This window comes from Lineus longissimus, chromosome 18 (assembly GCF_910592395.1).
Source record: "Lineus longissimus chromosome 18, tnLinLong1.2, whole genome shotgun sequence".
Taxonomy (NCBI): Eukaryota; Metazoa; Nemertea; class Pilidiophora; order Heteronemertea; family Lineidae; genus Lineus; species Lineus longissimus.
The window spans coordinates 15,074,589-15,092,711 of NC_088325.1; the positions used below are offsets into that span (position 1 = coordinate 15,074,589).

The window sequence follows — 18,123 nt, forward strand, 5'->3', positions numbered from 1 at the left end:
TTTATCGTCAGTGTTATTAGTGTGGTGATGTCATTGCAGTTTAGGAATCATGACTGTTACCAGTTCATGATTGGGAAGTCGTAAGGATACAGTGGGTGTAGGGTGGCAAATCTAAATATGGAAGGAGCACTTGAACCCTCGAGCAGTTGCTCTGTCATTTGAGGTCAGGCGTTACCTCGCCATTGGAGGCCAGACTTTTCTTTGTTATTAGAGATCGGGCTTTACTTTGTACAAAACCTATGAACTACGCCCCTTTCCCCTCTTTGCAATCTGATACATAACACCAGACTTTGAAGTTATCAACTGGGCATTCTACACCGATATGCTTTCAAAAGTGATTTCCTATGAAAAATGCTATTAATGGTTAACATGACTCTGCAGACCCACCCTGCCTGTGAGCATGCAAAATGCAGATAACAGGAACATGACCAGAGGCTCCAATAAGATACGCTGAATCAACCGACTACAAAAGCTTTGAGTATGGATCTCAATATCTGTGTTGAGTCGCTGGTCAATACCAGGGAAAGCCGCTCATAATCACCATCCATAGGGTATTGATGGGATGAATACCGCCAAGATAAGTGGGTGCTCGCCTCGACTTATAGGGTGTATCCAAGGAGCTGTTTTATAGTCTGTTCAAGCTATGGGCAGTGAGCACCTTGACGGTTGCTATCATTCGTTTTCACTGCCATTCGCTTTATAGTCGGTGCCAGCAATTGGCATTCAGCACCTCGACTTGTAGCGTGTTTCAAAGGTTACTCTTACTCTCACTGCTTGCGTAGGGTCACCTCCACTGATAATTTTGCACCAGCAAGACTAGCTCCGCCCATGAAAGGCAAATGCACGCAGTGCAGCATATGGCCTGTCCTTGAGTTCGACACACTGGGTTGTCGAGTACCATGGCTATTGCCCAAGTTTGATGTAGACACGGATAGTACCTCGTTCGATACACTTCACACTTCGGACACAATGTCCCTGCATGAAGCAGATAAGTTGGCAATGAAAAATTGATGGCTATTATTCAGTCTTCTTTGTTTTGTCAGTGAGCGAGCAACACTATCACTTCCTGTCTTCTCGAGTATATGACACCGTCGGCTGAGCGTGGAATCAGTTATAATTGTATGCGACTTTTACTGTTCCGTTGCTGTTTCAAACACAAGATTCGCTGGAATGATGGAAGAAGCCTACTTCGTGATCAATTTTGGTCAACATCCCATTGGTATTGGACCAGCAGGATGAGAACATGTGTATAAAGATGATGGCCTGTTTCTTTGTCTTTAGTATTCGTAAAAGCACATTTAGAAAGTAAACAATTAGGAAGTGTTCGGTAATGTTAGTTATTGCCAAAATGTGTGAAGTCATCATATTAGTTTCAGGTCACTGCAATCAATCCAGCCATCTCGCTTTTTCTTACTCAGTGGGTCAACGAGTTAGAACTCTGTACCAAACGTGTGGACCATGCTTTTGAATCAACCCCAGAACCCTAATTGCATGGGTAGGTCACCTAAATACAACATTCACCACTTGACCACCATATGCAGGATATTTGCCAAACAAAAATGATGTTATCTCAGGTCAAACATGTTAATATCTCTGTCAACATTTCCGAATCAGTATGTTTCATAAATTGACTTTGATAGATGTACCACTAACTAGATGACATACATATATTGCAGAAATAATTCAGATAATGTCGGCGAGAGCGATTGATAGTTTGTGTTATCATATTGCATGTTTGATGGATGCAAACAATGATAGTTGTGTGGGCTTGATTCTGATAGAGTACGTTGGTTAAATTGCAATCATTCGTCATGTTGTCAGAGCTCCGTCTAAGTTGTCAGCATTATCATTGCCAAGAAGCAGAAGGAAGAAACATGGGTTGGCCTGGATTGTAATTTGGCCTTTGGAAATATTGGGAAGTAAACATCATGCTCCTACTATGTTTTCATTCATCCGCCGAATCTCCATGATTCAAGTATTTCCAGAAAACAGTACTACCCACCTCGTGGTATAAATCGGTACGAAACCAGAACAGGAAACGTCGTTTAGCATCAACCTCGCAGAACAGTTACAGAATCCAACCGGCTATCACAATGTCAAAATTGGATACAATAAGTTTCGTGCCGCGGGTATTTTTCAGTGTAATCATGAAAAAGGCTGTATTAATTGCGCTCTGAATGACCTGTTGTAATTATATCATTAAACGACATTTTGCAATGGTGCCATAATTGGTGCGATGTCCCGATGTCGCGTGTTCGGTGCACGGTTCTTTTGTCTCTATTTTCGGACATGAATGGGACATTTATGTTCATCAAACGATATCTTTAACCCTTTAGTGTTGATGTATGTGTACTCATTATCTTTGATATCAAAACTGGAAAATTGTCATGCGATATTTTGAAAGGGTTTCTTGTATGGACGAGCCCAGTGAAAACGTGTGCGTGTATATCTTTAATTGATAATAATGAGTACTATGGGTGATGAGAGGCCCTGGAGTGGAGTTCCAGAGAGATGTGGGTGAGGAGGCAGATGCAGAGGATGAGTTGTTTGTAGGCCCAGGCTTCCCTTTTCAATCCTGGAAGACCCTAGCTAATAGATGTGTGCTCAAGACTGGGGGTATCACTGCTGATATAGTGTGATTCGCTCATTCCGGCAGCAAAAGTCCTCCAAGACCTGCCTGATTAACGCCCACAGCTGGTCATCATCGTCTTAAGTACGCGCCATTTACTGACTGAAGCTCTCAAACATAATGCTAAACCAGACCGATTTGAAACAAGGAACGACCTTGATACTCACAATAGGATATGAATGGCAGTAATTTTGTGATTATGAGCATTGAGAGTTAATTGTTTTGAAAAACGCTGGATTACTAATTGTGGAATTCATTATATTGTAATTGCTTCCTGGAAGCATGGGGCAGTGACTGTGATGGGTGGAAATGGTGTTAACGGGACACTGTAGGGGGCGGGCTGGCGTTGAAAGGTCTGCTACAGGTACAATATGCACCTGGAGAGCGGCGTTCTACCGTAGCTACATATGCGCAATGCACATCACAATTCCACTTGAGTCAACCTATGCGCACATTCCTTCCACCGACTATGCAGGTGAATTAGTTATCTTAAGTTGGAATAAAGTCTTTATTATATAGAAAGAGGATGTGCACTACAATGTAGCAGAAGGTGGAATGTCTGGGCAAATGTTGTGTACAGCCAGTTCGTGTTTGTATGAAGTAGTGAGAAGTTGTTTGCTCGTTGTTTTGAAATGATCTATACCGTTTTTCTTAATGATTTGGGATATGATGGATTTCCGTAGAAGGTCCAGATGAGGGACTGTTTTCATGGTTAGTTCTATGTTTTGAGGATTGTTTTTAAGGTTTACTCTGTGGTTAATCGATTTTTTTAATTGTGGATAGAAGCTTGTCCAATGGATGGAGATAAATAAGTGATTTTGTGTTAGATTTCTCAGTGTAAAGGAAACTCTATCATCAGGTCTATTCATCGGATACTGGATATTATCGCAGACTACACTTCTGTGTTGAGTGTAGGCCTGCTAGATGCGAGGGCAGGACGTGGCTTTGCATTAGAGATGCTGGATAATTCTTGGTAAGCTCACGACATTCATCACTGAGAAAATAAGACACAGGCAGGCTAGCTCTGTAGTTGTATCTTTAACAGCTTCATCAATATGTCAGTGTTCTTGGGAATCAGCCTGTCGATATCAAGGCATCAAACATCTAGGTATGTGTCTTGTATTCCCGTCTAATGTGGTTTAACGCTTTCACTGGGTGACTGGCATAGCACGTCATGACCTACAATAAGCTTGTTTCATCAGCACTTTGAGGCAGACTATCTGAACATACAAATCCTCGTGAAGCAAACATCAACAACATGTGTATAGTGGAGCCAATTCAAAAGTCAGCAATGACGCTGTCATATTTGCTGACTACATTCCCAGAATACAAGTTTGCCAAACATCATGCGGAAGATTCCTTTTAACGATCGTATTCGGAGCGCAAGTAACTGTTTCCAACCACTCACCCTAATCCACTTTCACAAAACCAGAAAGTCTACCCGTCAACATATATGGATTTTTGTCGACGGGCAAATCTAATAAAGGCACTTTCATTCTGGTGATAAGAACTCATCAATAATTTCACGTCTTATGTGGTCCGCCGCGATTGTTTGCTCAAATGCATTTTGGCAGGATTGTGGCGATTTAGTTGAAATATGTCAGATACAGCGGGATGAGGCGGGTAAATTCTGAATTGCTCTGATAGGTGCCCGAGAAAACGTGATAATGGTATGCATATAAAATTTGTTCTTTGATTTGTGCCCCGGTGTTGCACAGTGACATGGTTTATGGTAATGTAATATCTGTATATGAACGTTTCGACAAAGGCTGGTTTGGCATGTCTACATAGTAATATGTTTAAAAAACAGTGGCATGACAAAATGGTATAAATGATTTCATAATTTTGGCAGAATTGTGAAGTTCTTCCAGAAACTGTTCTGATTTGCATCATCATTTGGGAATAGATGGCTACCTTTATCAATATTGTGACACTATTGTATCTGCTAAGCGATTAGCCCAGATTGGGTATCCGAGTTGCTCATGATCTACTTCATACATGTAGGCATACATCAGCTTTTGAAATCCGCTACACATCTGCTCCTGCGCAGGCACTCTGGTAACTTCATTTATGCCAGCTTCATGTCGAGACACTCCTCAAAGTGGATACTTTAATTTCTGTCGACATCTCCTGAGACAAAACCCTCTCCATCATGCAAAACAACACAAAATATCAAGTAGAAAATGAGACATTCCAATAAAGTTAGGTCAAGTCTGATTAGAACTGGGAGCATCCTATGACATGGAGTATTTTGACAAGAAACTCCAATGTTTATCAAGGCAGTTTCCAATAACATCGGGCTGTATTCCATATCGTTTGGCCAATTGCTTCAGGAATGATGACGCTAATATTTGGTTTTCGATTTCTTATGACAAAGGTCACGTGACCTGGTGCCGGTAATTGGACGCTAATTGCGTCCAGGTGTTTAGGACTGGTCGATGTTTGTTTAGTGGTCCATGGACCCACCACGGCAATTACGCATCTGGTATGAAACAGTACATTTTGAATCTTTACAACTTGCTTTTCCCGTCTCTGATTTCGTCCTTTCATTCTATTTTGCAGATTAAATTATGATACGGACATAGCACAGGTGGAGTAATGATGAACTTTCGTTGGGATTGTGTTTTGAACTGTCTGCTCATCATAGCGACGGAGTTCGTCATTCTGAAAGGTACGTAAATACATGTTCATGTTGCAATCACATCAGACTATTTTCATCGCCATGATTCTGATCCTCTCGGTGGAGATCGAGCCGTGGTAGCGCTTAGCAACCATGGCAAAAGTGATCAAATAAAGTCTCGAAAATTGAATTAACGAAAATGAAGTCGCCGTCATCGACGGATTCAGCGCTTGTGCGTCATGTGACACTTTGTTAAATTGATGTTGGGAATGAGGTTAGGTAAATCACAGTAACAACGTTAGAAAGTGTCGTCAGTCATTCCAAGCCCACTTCTAAGAATTTTGGGGTCATTTCTTCCAATGATAATGTCGTTATTTGGGAATGAATTACTAGTATATGCCCCTATTTGACTTTTCTCTTTATCGGTTGTTATTTCGTGGCATTCGTATGTGATTTTGGCAATGTCTTGGTGTAGAATATGTACAGAAATGAAAAGTTAGCATGATATGTTGTTAATTGAGCCAAAAACCTATTTCTCCCCCGATTGGCCTAAAAACATTTCCATAAGAAACCCAAGCTAAAACCTAATCTAATCAACTGCCACATTGAATATTTTTTCTCCCGACATGAGAGGCTAATAATCAATTTTCCACTTGCACAAAATTTGCACTTTGGCAGCCAAGTTGAAGAGAGCAAGAGTGCTACTTGGCTGAAAAATCCGACTCTGAACAAGCTAAAAGTACGCAAATGGAGTACTTCGGTGACGTGTTGAGTCAGTTTGGATATTTTTTTTGTAGATATTGGTTTTGTTAGTCAGTCTGAGGCTGTAAACTTGCATACGATGTTTGTTCCATACTCCAGTCCCTCTAATTAAAAGGGAAGCTCACCAGCGTCTGCACCTTTGCAGCCTGAACGTGTGTGATACCAACTACAATTTGGTAAATCACGTGGGTATCGTATATGTATCATGGTTTACTCTACCAATACAATCAGCATTATCAACAGTCTGAGACAGGCTAAGCATTCATATCAAGAAATTATCATTCCATCGAGACCGCACAGGTCTCTTTTCATTAATATGGTAATCAGACCCGACAAACCCGGCTTCTAATGAAACGGAATAGGAATGCGAGCGTGATTGGAAGTCGTGACGACTTGCCCTCGAGCTTCTGGAGGAATGCGATCGCCGAGGTGCCAGTTGTGAGATAAGGTCAGGTCCCATTTTGCGATCAACCAGTGTAATCAGTCGTACATTGAGAAATGTGATACGCTGGGACGAAAGTAGCATAAGTGTGGTTCTTCTCTCATGACCAACCGGAATGTCTTGAATGTTTGGCTGGCAAAGCAAAGAAAGGTCAGTCTGGGCTTCATGTTACGAATTTTTTGTCTGATCATGTCATCCTTTGATCAACTTAGAAGTCAAATTAGTGAGAAGATCATGGAAAAAAAGTCGACCCCCACGTTTAGTCAGTGGTTCAAAAAGTTTGTGTCTGGAGCCCCTGCAATCTGTAATCACAATAGATCAATTTTCATTGTTTTCCCTGAAGCAGGAATGCTAATTTCATGACAGAATGGACCTCTCCCTGCCTTTTCACAACAATTCTCCTGCAGTTTTCATGTACATTTCTGTGTTCTCTACCCCCTCCCCGCGTATGTGAAAATCTTATCAAGCACCTAATCTAAATATCTATTGTTTTGGTTCAGGATGGTATGGCTAATATTGCTTCAGCAGGGAGCTGGCAAAGGAAATTGGTCAGTAAGTTTACTTGAAGTAACCCGAGAGTTGCTTAAACGAAGACACTGATGTTGAAAACTACGCTTGTAGAGAATACTTGTTTCATATTCTAGGTGCCAAGTAACTCCTCTATTCCTCAATCTAGACGGGTTAAAACATGTCAACAAAAGTTATCATACCAGATTGATATTCACGTCTATCGCCACAATTCCAATCTTAACCAATCCCATTGGTATTCACATCTCCAAGACGACAGTAGAGAAACACGACAACATCTTTTGAGGAGCCCTTTCACTCAATGCCGCCACTTTCTTTATCCCAATTCCAGACCCCTGTTGATTTCTACTTTCCAATACATTTTGTTTCCTCTGCGAATAAGAGATGCTTTGATAACACCATCCTAGCTTTATCGGAGACTGAAGAAAGAACCTCCATTGCGCTTTTCTGCAATTGACACATTCTAAGCAGGGACCAATAACTGGCTGTTCTGTTGAATGAGCATGCCCACTGTTGTTGGAGGCAGAAGGAAGTCGCTGTTCCGTGAAGTGCGTACATCTGTGTCTAAAATCTGGAGGTACAATAGAGGTACAATTATCAAGTTATGCAGATTGTGCTGTGAATTCGTGATGAAGAAGATGAGAAAACGAATTAATCAAGTTTTTTCAGCGTAATACATGAATATATGTAAAAATCAAGATTGTACAATCTTGAATGAGGCAATTCGTGGCGAAGAGTAACAAATTCATTCATTTCGCCTCTGCCTCCAGCAAGGGGTCCACTTGACTTGAAAGCACTCCCGAGTAACTTCCCTGAGTGCTTTCTTTCCTTCTCAAGACGAGAGAGGAGATTTTATTGATACATCTGACTTGTGACATTTTCGTAGTAGTGGTAGTCACGGAAACATTGGATAATTGGAATATGCTCTTAAGTAAAGATGGTGTAGCATTGCTTTGTGACATCTTGCCCTTAATGCACGGTGCGTCTAGTGGGCCTTCTCTCTATCTTTAATAGTATACACAAAACATTTGCTGGTACGACCAATCTAGCTGAAGTTACTTTGTGACATCTGTCATAGCTTTATCCTTCCCTTCCATTCCCTTCTCTTTGACTTGAGCCTTTCAACCAGAATATCAAGTCTGAACTGCCCTCAATCAATCTCCACCAGCACTCCACACGCAAGGTGTTCATTCCCCATAACTATCACTCTCCAGTCCCGCAATTATTGCTCAAACCACTCCGCTACAAAAATTCAATTCATCTGTCGCGAAGTCCCATTGCGTTTTATTGCGTTTATCTGACCAATCAAATGGCAGTGATTTTGTCGACTGTGACGTACACGGCTTCTTCATTGATCGCCAATGCGACATGGCACTTTGGTCTAAAGCTTTGTCCTCAGCAGTTGGTGGTCATCAGAACATATCATACGATTTCTCCGAGGCCGATCTTGACGATCTTTGATTGTATAGGAAAAAGAAGCACTGAGTGGTCGAAAAAGAAACTCACGTCTGTTTCAGCAGAGCTTGACTAAAACGTGTAACTTGTAACAACTTGTTCTCGCTTTTTTGGTGTCCTGTGGTGTTAAGAAATTGCTTTTAGTTTGGAATTGTACTTTTTTGATTGGTAATGAACTGCAGTCTCGAGTTTGCTGTAGTATACAAAAATACAAACGCTTTTGGTATTCTTTCATATTCAAAATCAACGTCATCGTTATGCTTTGTAGCCATGCCGCCACTCTGGTGATTAGAGATGCGATATTTTTGAAAGTGAAAGATATTACATGTATCGTTGATAAAGAATTTTAGGACAAAGAGCAACATTCTTCAAAAACAGGAGGCTAACATCCGCCAAAGTATTTGCAATAGCTATCAAACAGCCATACCTCCAGCAAATGTTTATCTTTCTGTAACATTATTTCATGGTATGTTAGTCTGTAACAGCCTGCTTCATTCTTTAGCTAAAGTTACTCTCCCTCTCTCCCTCTACTGACTTGTTAAGCCTTCAGCAAGCAGAACCCAGGAGTGGGGGAACTTGCAGTGCATGGCAAACGTTGAATATTCTGGATGCACATGGAACGTGCCGCGTTCTTTGAAGCTGGCTTTTCCAAAGTTCCGAGCCCTTCGTACAAGTCTCTTCAAATCCGTGAACTTTACTGCACTTTGCATTAGACAGATCATATGAAGCGGAGTTCTGTATTTATTGGATTTCAAAACCACTCCAAACGGATTTGGCATTAAATCGTTTCTGTCTGCCTCCTTCGAAAGAGCCAATCTTGGTGTCAAGATCAAATATATTGGTTTTACAATGAGGAAAAGGCCAGTGTTGTCATCAGATAAAGCAGATTACTGCAATATTATCTTCCTTTGAGAAGACCAGCTATGGCAATGAAGTTTAATAGGTGTTGCAATAAAATTTATCCCCTTATGTTGGGTTGGAAGGAACTTTCAAGAGCAAGGTGGTTTCTAGATATTCCTTTGTTTACAGCTGGGCGTCCCTGTGGGGTGATCAAGATCATTCTCAACCCAGCATCCCACACTCCTTGCCTTTAAAGAGAGTTATAACACCCTCTCACTCTTGATTTCACCGTTACATATGCTAGCTTCAATTGAAACTGGTTCAGGTTACTCTGTCTAGGGAACACATCTGATATTTTTCTTCAGTTCGTCAAAGTTGTTAGAAACCCGAGTCCACTGAGACTTTGTGTCACACTGTTCAATTCAAATCTGGATCCCAATACGCTTCAGACTCTATCTCTTTTCACTGAAACCAGTTTTCAAACCTGTAGTCTGAAATCAGATGCCACTGTGGTACTCTTGAGACGGCAAGTAGATACATATTGAATTATCCACTGACAAGCCAAGTCAAGACAAGACAAGGTTAATAAAATCATCAAGTTCTTGATGGTTTAATTTCGGTGGAATGATACAGCAATGAAGACTGACATCAGCATCGCCACCAGTGATTCGACATGTCCTCGTCGCCGATCTTGATTAATTCAAATGGAATAAGGTAGTCCTGATTGAAACTCGAGTGACACTCGAGGAGCATGAGCAACCTCGCTGCCTGAAGTAGCGGTAATGGTGTGGCAGCTAAGAGTATTGAAAGTGTTTTACTTGCTGTCTCGGAACGGAATGAGAATTCTCACAACTGATGAAGATGCTTAAAGAAAGTGGCCAACGGTGTCTACCCCATACTTAAGATACCAAAATGTGCCCAACTGTAGTCGCAAGCGTAAGAAGTTTTAATTTGTCAGTTTCTGCACCAAAGTACTTCCTAATACCGCGATACTTTCTCACGAAAAACATCATCAGAATATCAAAGGCATAGGACATAAACCCCTGAGATGAACGAGCCATTTTGCTAAGAAACCAGAGGCAGGGAAGTAATCCTCTTACACCAGCCTCCGCAGCTAGAGCAATTTGTTGCTGAACATGAAGGCTCGGGTGGAATTACAGCAAGAAGGGAATGGTAATATCATTAGCTTCAAGGCATGAGGTGTAAGAGGATTTGGGTGGGATGGTAGCAGTAACGTGCCCATGGTTTTAGAGGGTCGGTATCTTCTGCAAGACAGGGCGAAGGTGGTTGACGCTGTTATGGTAATATGTGGAAGTTGAAATATCTACTGGATGGGTCTAAAACACCTTCTAGCTCAAGAAAACAAGTCTTTCCATAGCAATACATCATTTCTTGGTGAAGTACTGAAATATACTCCACTGCCGCTAGATTCAAGTCTTCTCATGCACATTTATCAATTCACGAGCTCGACTGGCCAACAAACCAACATGAGCTGATCGATTTCGTTTAAAGCCCCAATGGAGAGGCCAGGCTGAAGTATTGTGCATTCTGCTGTGATAGATTGACTTTTGAAATCTACCACACTCTCATGGTTCAGGTCAGTTGCTGTTTGGATCGTTCACCCAGTTTTGAGACCAGGTTATTTTGGGTTGCTTCGCCGAGGAAACATTAAGCTTCATCAACAGTCTAAGCTTAGGGGCAGATTTTACAAGCATTGAAGTCTATAAAGAGGAGAAATGGGACTCAGCAGGGACAAAGGGAGCCTGGCATTCAAGCTACTTCATGTTCTGCTGAGCACTTTCCAAGCTGATGTAAAAACGATTCTATATTGCCTATCAGTTTTGTCAATTGAACATGGTATCTCGTGAACTAAGCACTCTCCGGTTTTGCACAGCATCCCCTGACACAACTGCTGGCGCGATTATGGACATTATGATGAAGCCAAGCTCAACCAAAATTGCCAAACGTTAATAGAGTGAGATGTTGAGCACATACACCAGTTTGGATATGCATTCATAAGAAATATTGCTGCCAAAATTCAGATAGCCCAGAGCAACTCAATCAAATCGCCAGCGGCTTCATACATTTCAAAGCCCCAATCAAAAATATCAGCACTTCTGGTGATTGTATAGCATGTCCAAACGTTGCCACCATCTCGATAAATATTCCAACTGTGTGGCCCTAGGCGCACAGGCGTTTAATGAAGTGATGCTGCGGCCACTCTTATTATCGGAATTCACCACCCGCTACCATATGAAATTGGTAAGAAAAACGACTGCAGTGAAGTGGTTTCGTTTCGCATTTACAAGGCTTGCCCAGGGGTTGGTTAATAGCTGTGGTAGATCGCAGGTTGCAGTTTCCAATCTAACTAGCTTTGCACGGTAAGGATCGAATTCTCGGCTGTGGATGAGATATTTATTGGCTGCGGAGAGTGCACAGGGATAACAGATTGCAACTCTGGGCAGTTTCCTCAAAGCTTGATTTGCAAGTAGATTGATCCAGTGGTTCGCTATTTTGAGCAGTAGAATTCTTTGAAGACTGTTTATTGTTGGTTTGTGTATACTCGGACTTCAGGAAGTCGAGCAGAGGCCGGGGTGGGCTTAATATGGATGGGATAGTGGGGGTAGTTGGGTAGTGGGGAAACGTTCCAGCCACATTCTCTGCATCCTCTTCTTCATCAGCGTTCGCTCCGCTTTCCTTTTCTTTATATCTGATTTCGGTCAGTGCCTCAACAAGGTTAAGTCGTTCCTCCTTGCAACTACTTTTTTCTTGCCTAGATCTGAATTTTCAGGGGTAGGCTATTCCGTATGAAATCCTTATTGCATGTAGCTCAAAGCATCTTGATCCAGTGGTTGTATGGTTGCAAGCTCAAGATCTCATCTCATAACGGTTTAAACCTTAGTCTGCCGGAATCTATAGTACAGTCATACACTGCATTGCACACACAATAACACATGAAAGCAACTCTCCTGTCATTGCAGCATATTGCGTGATAAATCTCGGTGATACATAATCCTCGATGAATGGTTTCCCTCTCGCCAAGTGCTATCAAAGTATTATGTTTTGCTTGGAGTATGTTTTCTTATGTGCAGAATTATCAAGAGTAATCTGGTATTCTCATACTACCCACCACTGGGTGTATTGGAAATCTCACCCACGGCAGGTGTATATTCACACATGTATGTATTGATATTGTATTGATTAGATGTCTTGGTGTTCATAAGTGAGAGACGTGAAGCTGCCCCAGTATTGCAACCAATAGGTAAAGTATCTCTATTTTATACCTGAAGAAAAACAATTGTTGGCTTTGAAAATTTTTCAGAATTTTGAACTTATGAAAAAATTCAACTCTGAAGGATGAAAAAATGTCTGCGTCCAAATAATTTTTTCACTATTTTTTCTGCTCAAAATGAAGAAACATCATCAAGCCCCCCACATTATTTGAGCTTTTGAAAATTTTTCAGACTTTTGAACTTTTGAAAAAATTCAACTCTGAAGGATGAAAAAATTTCTGAGTCAAAAAAATATTTTTTTCTGCTCAAAATGAAGAAACATCATCAGCCCCAAAACTTGGCGGGAAAACTCGAAACATGCCATGGTAAAGCCGTTCTTGTAGGTACACCGTTCTTAGCAGCTATCACGACTGAACACGGTTTTAACTAATTGATGCCAAGTATGATTTTGACGATTCTTTGTTCACATGTTGATATTTCTCTGCGGGAAGTTACACCTGATTGCTCAAGTGTACCAATGCATACATTTTATGATGATACATCGTTCAAATGTATGGTAAGCCCACGTTGATGATTGGTATTTAAACCTTTTGAGTGTGTTGATTGGTGTTTAAACTGTCTGAGGTTAATTAGTGCTACCTACTCGTGGCTCCATAAACATTGATGCTAAGTGTTGCAATTATCGCTATTCTTAAATAAACTGTAGCACGAGCTCAGCAGGCTCGTTAGTGCTTGTTGATTTCACTAGGTCATTGCATCATGATCTCCGAAGCTATTTCTGATGGAGAAGAGATCTAGAAATACAATGCACAGGCTGGGGTCTCTATGATAACCAGAAAGAACAGGAAAGCAAAATGAAATCAAAACGAAACAGAAATGGATGGGCCCAGTGACAGATCCCGGTGTGCAGATTTTCAAAAGACGGAGTCCGTTCTGCAGAGAGTCAAAAGGCAAGTCATGTATTGTAGCACTTGCAGTAGCATGAAACCTAGAAAGCTAGGATACAGAAGTATTCCTTTCGTAGGCCATATTACTTTGTTTCGTGAAAGGTGGCCCAGGTTTGACGATCAGCACCTCAGGGGATCTTCAGAAATGTATTTAACACCTTACTTTTCTCAATACTTAACAGTCAAGGTAATCGGTTGTTTATGAGCAAGTATTTGCTTTTGAAAAAAAACACTTTCAGAACAATTTTACCTCCTCGGCGTTAATAACAGAAAAAAGTTTAAAAGTGTTCAAGATAAAAGCAGTAATGTTTCGACAAATTGTTTCGTGCAGGCACTTTAACATTTTGCACAACAAAAAACTGTTCAATAATTACTACATTTTCTGTACACAGTAAAACAAAAGCATACAGCTCATTAGTAATGCGATCCGCACTCCTTTTGTTCTTTGTTATTCACAATATTACTTTAAAGTAAAACATTGATTTCATGCATAATCCTCTGTTGCCCATGGCAAGCAAAGCATTTTAATCCCAATTATCTACCAGTGTCGTGACATTTTTCAAAATGTTGTTAAATATTGAGTTCTAGTTTCATGTTGCGCTCTTCTTGCGATTGTACAGCCTCCTCGGTTAAGCCTTCTGATAATTGAACACACCCACGGCAACAAGACTTTAGTCCACCTGGGAGGGATTAATTTTGAGACGGTCCCTGTTAGTTTGTTTTGCCTTGGCAGTCTGACCTACAGCCCTGAGCCATGCAACCTGAGCGACCATCATGTCAACACGTCAGGTCGGTGTACCAGCGCACTAATGCTATCAGACAGCAGAGAAAATCAAGTTGCTCTTCTTATCAGGACGCACAATATGTACTAAGGATAGAGATAATAATGTAATGACTTCAGCAGCATGGCATTTTGTTTCGAAACAAATATGAAAAATAAATGTCAGGATTATAAAAGCTTTGCTCAGCGTGTTAGGTTATTGTGATTAAATGTCAGCAGCTGACAATGCTTTTCCTCTTCTATGTGGTTTAAGGTAATAGTTCATGTACTGCAGTGTAGGCTATCGCTCAGAATCGGAACGTGATGCATGTAAGTCATCAGTTGACGGAAGCAAAAAAGGAGCAAGGGGAATTAGCCTGACAACGGTCAATCTAAAGCTCCATGATTTGAAATGAAAATAAACCACAGTTTTTTTGTTTTTGTTTTTGTTTTCGTTTTTGTTTTTTTTTAATTTATTTAAAACCTCCAAACAGGAGAACAATACAGTTGATACAGTTAAACAGATATATAAAAGTACATTAAAAAGCTCGCACCAAAGGTTTGACCAGCCCCCTCTCACGCGACCCCGGGGAGCAGTATCTGTCGTCGAGGTTGCGGGTCATGAGGTGCTTTGCCAGCAACAAACCAACTCTGTCTGGGGCAACAGCCTGATGTTATATAAGTCAAGGGCTGACATTAGTGGGTGATGCTTAGGTTACTGGAGGAAATTGCCTCTGATTGTCCTGTCATATGATACTGGGTTCCGTTGCTATGTTGTTGGGACCCTTGGGGATTGCTGAGAGTTAACCCACTTATTTCATGTTATCCTCATTATGTTCTTGGATTCAGATGGAAATGGCTGGTTCGACAACCCGGGTTGTTTACTTAAACTCTACCCTTTATCCACCAAGACAAACCACTTTGTCGATTTACGACTGATTGTCCCATCTTCTCCGTACCAAAATAAGATGTGGACATAACCGGGTACTTCAGACTTGTGTTGCCATGGTACCGAGTGTATAGACACCATAACAAGTGTGATTGACAACTTGTTAATTGTTCTTGGATCATTTTGGGCGCTCCTTCGACAAGTTTGTCAAATAACGATTATTGTAATCGATGTTTTCCACGGAAGGATGCATGTTGTTATATGATTGAACATACCATGTAAAGACCATGACAATGGAATGAAGAAAGATAACGGAGGTCATATCCAGATCCGTATGATCATTCCTGGCTTGACATTTCAAACTGTTGATCTGGAGGTGCTGTGCCGCTTCTGCAAAGGAAGACTCTGACAAAAGGCATTGATGTTTAAAAAACAAGACCTTAACACGCTGGTATAAATGAGGTGCATGGCTTGAGGGAAGGAAGGTGGAATAGTCCTCACTAAGAGAACAGTGGTCCGGACACAAAATTCGCCACTCTCATTCCACTAGACCGTACATAACCGGATACCTCCCTATTCAGGTAGCCTTCTGTCCGTCGTGATGTCGTGAATAGAGAGATTTTTCTGTATCGGTGTGAACAAAGCAATACCTTCAAATTCAAAGGCAAAACAAAGTTTGAAAAAATATCAAAACTGATGGGCTTGTTCATGCATTGTATTAAAGATGTACACAGTTTTTTAAATGATACCGAACACCTTTGCACATACAGAGAATAGTAACAATTAAAAAATATTCTTTGTGTAACAAACTTTACTTTGAAATGAACTAAATCCCCTCAGGTTAGATTAACGTTCAAATAAACTCTCATTTGAAGTCATGTCAGGAGCAGATTCCGATATATTTTTCTCCTTAAAGAAATATTTCAATCCTAGTATGACTGAACTCACACATGAATTGTTCACAGTTATGTACACAAACTACACTATTAGATTGGCAAATTCAAGGTGAAATTGTCGCCATTCACATGTTTTCTTTATTTCACCTTTTCTTGATGCAGACTTTGCACCGTCTGAGGACACATCGCAGTTGTCATCCAGTCAGGCTTGTCATGGAATGAAATAGTTTGCTACAGTGACTCAGTCTGAAGTTTCTCGGTTCAACAGTTCTTTACCGGTTGTCGCTTGGTTCTGAATCATCGGAAATTGTCTTGCGGTTCCGCGGCGGCTGCATCAATTAATGTCACTTTTCTCCACTAGGTTGTTCTTCTTACATTTTGAAAGATTCTTCAGCCTTGAGCGTCCAGTGCATTCATGTCAACTAACATGGTTCATAAGTGGTTCGCAAGACACTATTTGGACAGTCAGTCATTTTGTCAGTCAGATGAAACCGGGCAACTCCGAGGAAACCTTCACCTCTCACCGGGTCCAGCCGGGAATTAAACCAGGGAGGTAATAGTTCGCCTCTGTGTGGTTTTCAATGACATGTTTGTGATGACTTTTTATATTTTTTCTCGTTATAGGTGAGAATCAAACATATGTGTCGAGTTTCAATGGCGGTGAATATTTACAAGTTCAAAAGGTTTGATGTTGCAGCTGGTATTGTAGCTCGTAGCTTAGCGTATGTGGAAGGGAAGTCTATCAAGCCTTGGACAGCCTCAAATTGCTGAACAAGTTTCTTGACTATTGTCCATCCTCCTATTAAACAATACAAGGCCTGCTGTGCGAGGATGCTATCATTCAGTGGCAGTATACTGCTTTGTAATATAAAGATCCGCTGTTCTTTATGCAGTTATCGCTACTGGATACAGTTGACAGTTCAACTACCAATTTCCAACGTATTCGTCATCCAGTCAGTCTTTTTTGTCAAAGGATATGAATAGAATTTCAATAACTGGCCTAATCAGCTGTTATCATATCTCTGCATAATCAAATCTTCTTTGAAATCAGGGACACCGATTGAAATGTACACCTCTGTCATCTGCTAAGTTGAAGTGATGCGTGCTAAATTAAAATGCGGACGCAGACACGTGCTTAATGGAAACACAGATTCATCAGAATAGACATATCTTATTAAATGCGTGTCTCGATCATGTCACTGCATACACTGTTAAAGCCCAACTCAAATTAATCAAGAGATACATGACTGTAAAAGTGTACATTCTCTGTACATGCACCGTATAAAGTTTACGTTTAGATGTGAAAATCACTTGATGTCAGTGTCACCGTAAGAAGAGCCTCGAATCTTGTTGAGAATATTAAGAATACATATCAATGATATAACTGTTCTAGTATGAAACCGACTTAATGCACAGAAAGCACTTTTATCCTCGAATCACCATCTATGAATGATTACAAAATATCTAAGCTTTTTAGTCAAGCTATAGGTGTCATCGTCTGATGGCCTGCAACTTCTTCCAATGGTTTCATCATAATCACGATATCTCATAATTACAATCGAGCTGTCATCTTTCTGGATAAAAAACATCCACAGCGGGTGCGTCATGAGTCGATTCGATAAGCTATCCCAATATCTGATGTAATCAAATTAATTGCAAAAAATGGCTGTCTTTCTGTCTATTGATGAAACCATTACAATGCATGCAACACTCATTATGCCAATTTTTGTTATGACACAGGTTGGTCTATGATTCACCAGCAATTCAGTGTTTTGTTGCGCTTTTCTTTTGGGAGGACGGCCATTCATTTCAAATAGCGATGCATCTATTATACTGTTGCCGTGATATTGTGATGTATTCTTCTGGTTTTGACTGCAACGGTATTCATTACCTCTGTTGGGAGTGTGTTCTTTTGCTTGGCGCATGCGTCTTATGTTTCTATCCTCAACTTACCCAATTCACGTTTCCCTGTCACTAATTCAAGGTTTTGTTGCTCCCTACAAGTTGCATTCTTCAGCAATGAATGCATCTTCATATGATCCCATTGCTTTGATAATGCACCATTGCTAGAAGCATGCATCTCATGTTCCTTTCATCAAAATGCATCGCTGGGTACTTCCGC

At 40.8% G+C, this 18,123-nt stretch overlaps 1 protein-coding gene across 11 annotated transcripts in view; it reads left to right on the plus strand.

The window, feature by feature from the left end:
• LOC135502335 (roundabout homolog 2-like) overlaps window positions 1-18,123 on the plus strand; it is a 135,359-nt gene that overhangs the window by 65,462 nt on the left and 51,774 nt on the right. For all 11 annotated transcript variants that reach the window (XM_064795086.1, XM_064795094.1, XM_064795095.1 and 8 more), the window contains one exon: window positions 5,192-5,300. In XM_064795086.1, coding sequence (XP_064651156.1) covers window positions 5,228-5,300 — 73 coding nt within the window. In that variant the 5' untranslated portion in view covers window positions 5,192-5,227. The remainder of the gene's footprint in view (window positions 1-5,191; window positions 5,301-18,123) is intronic.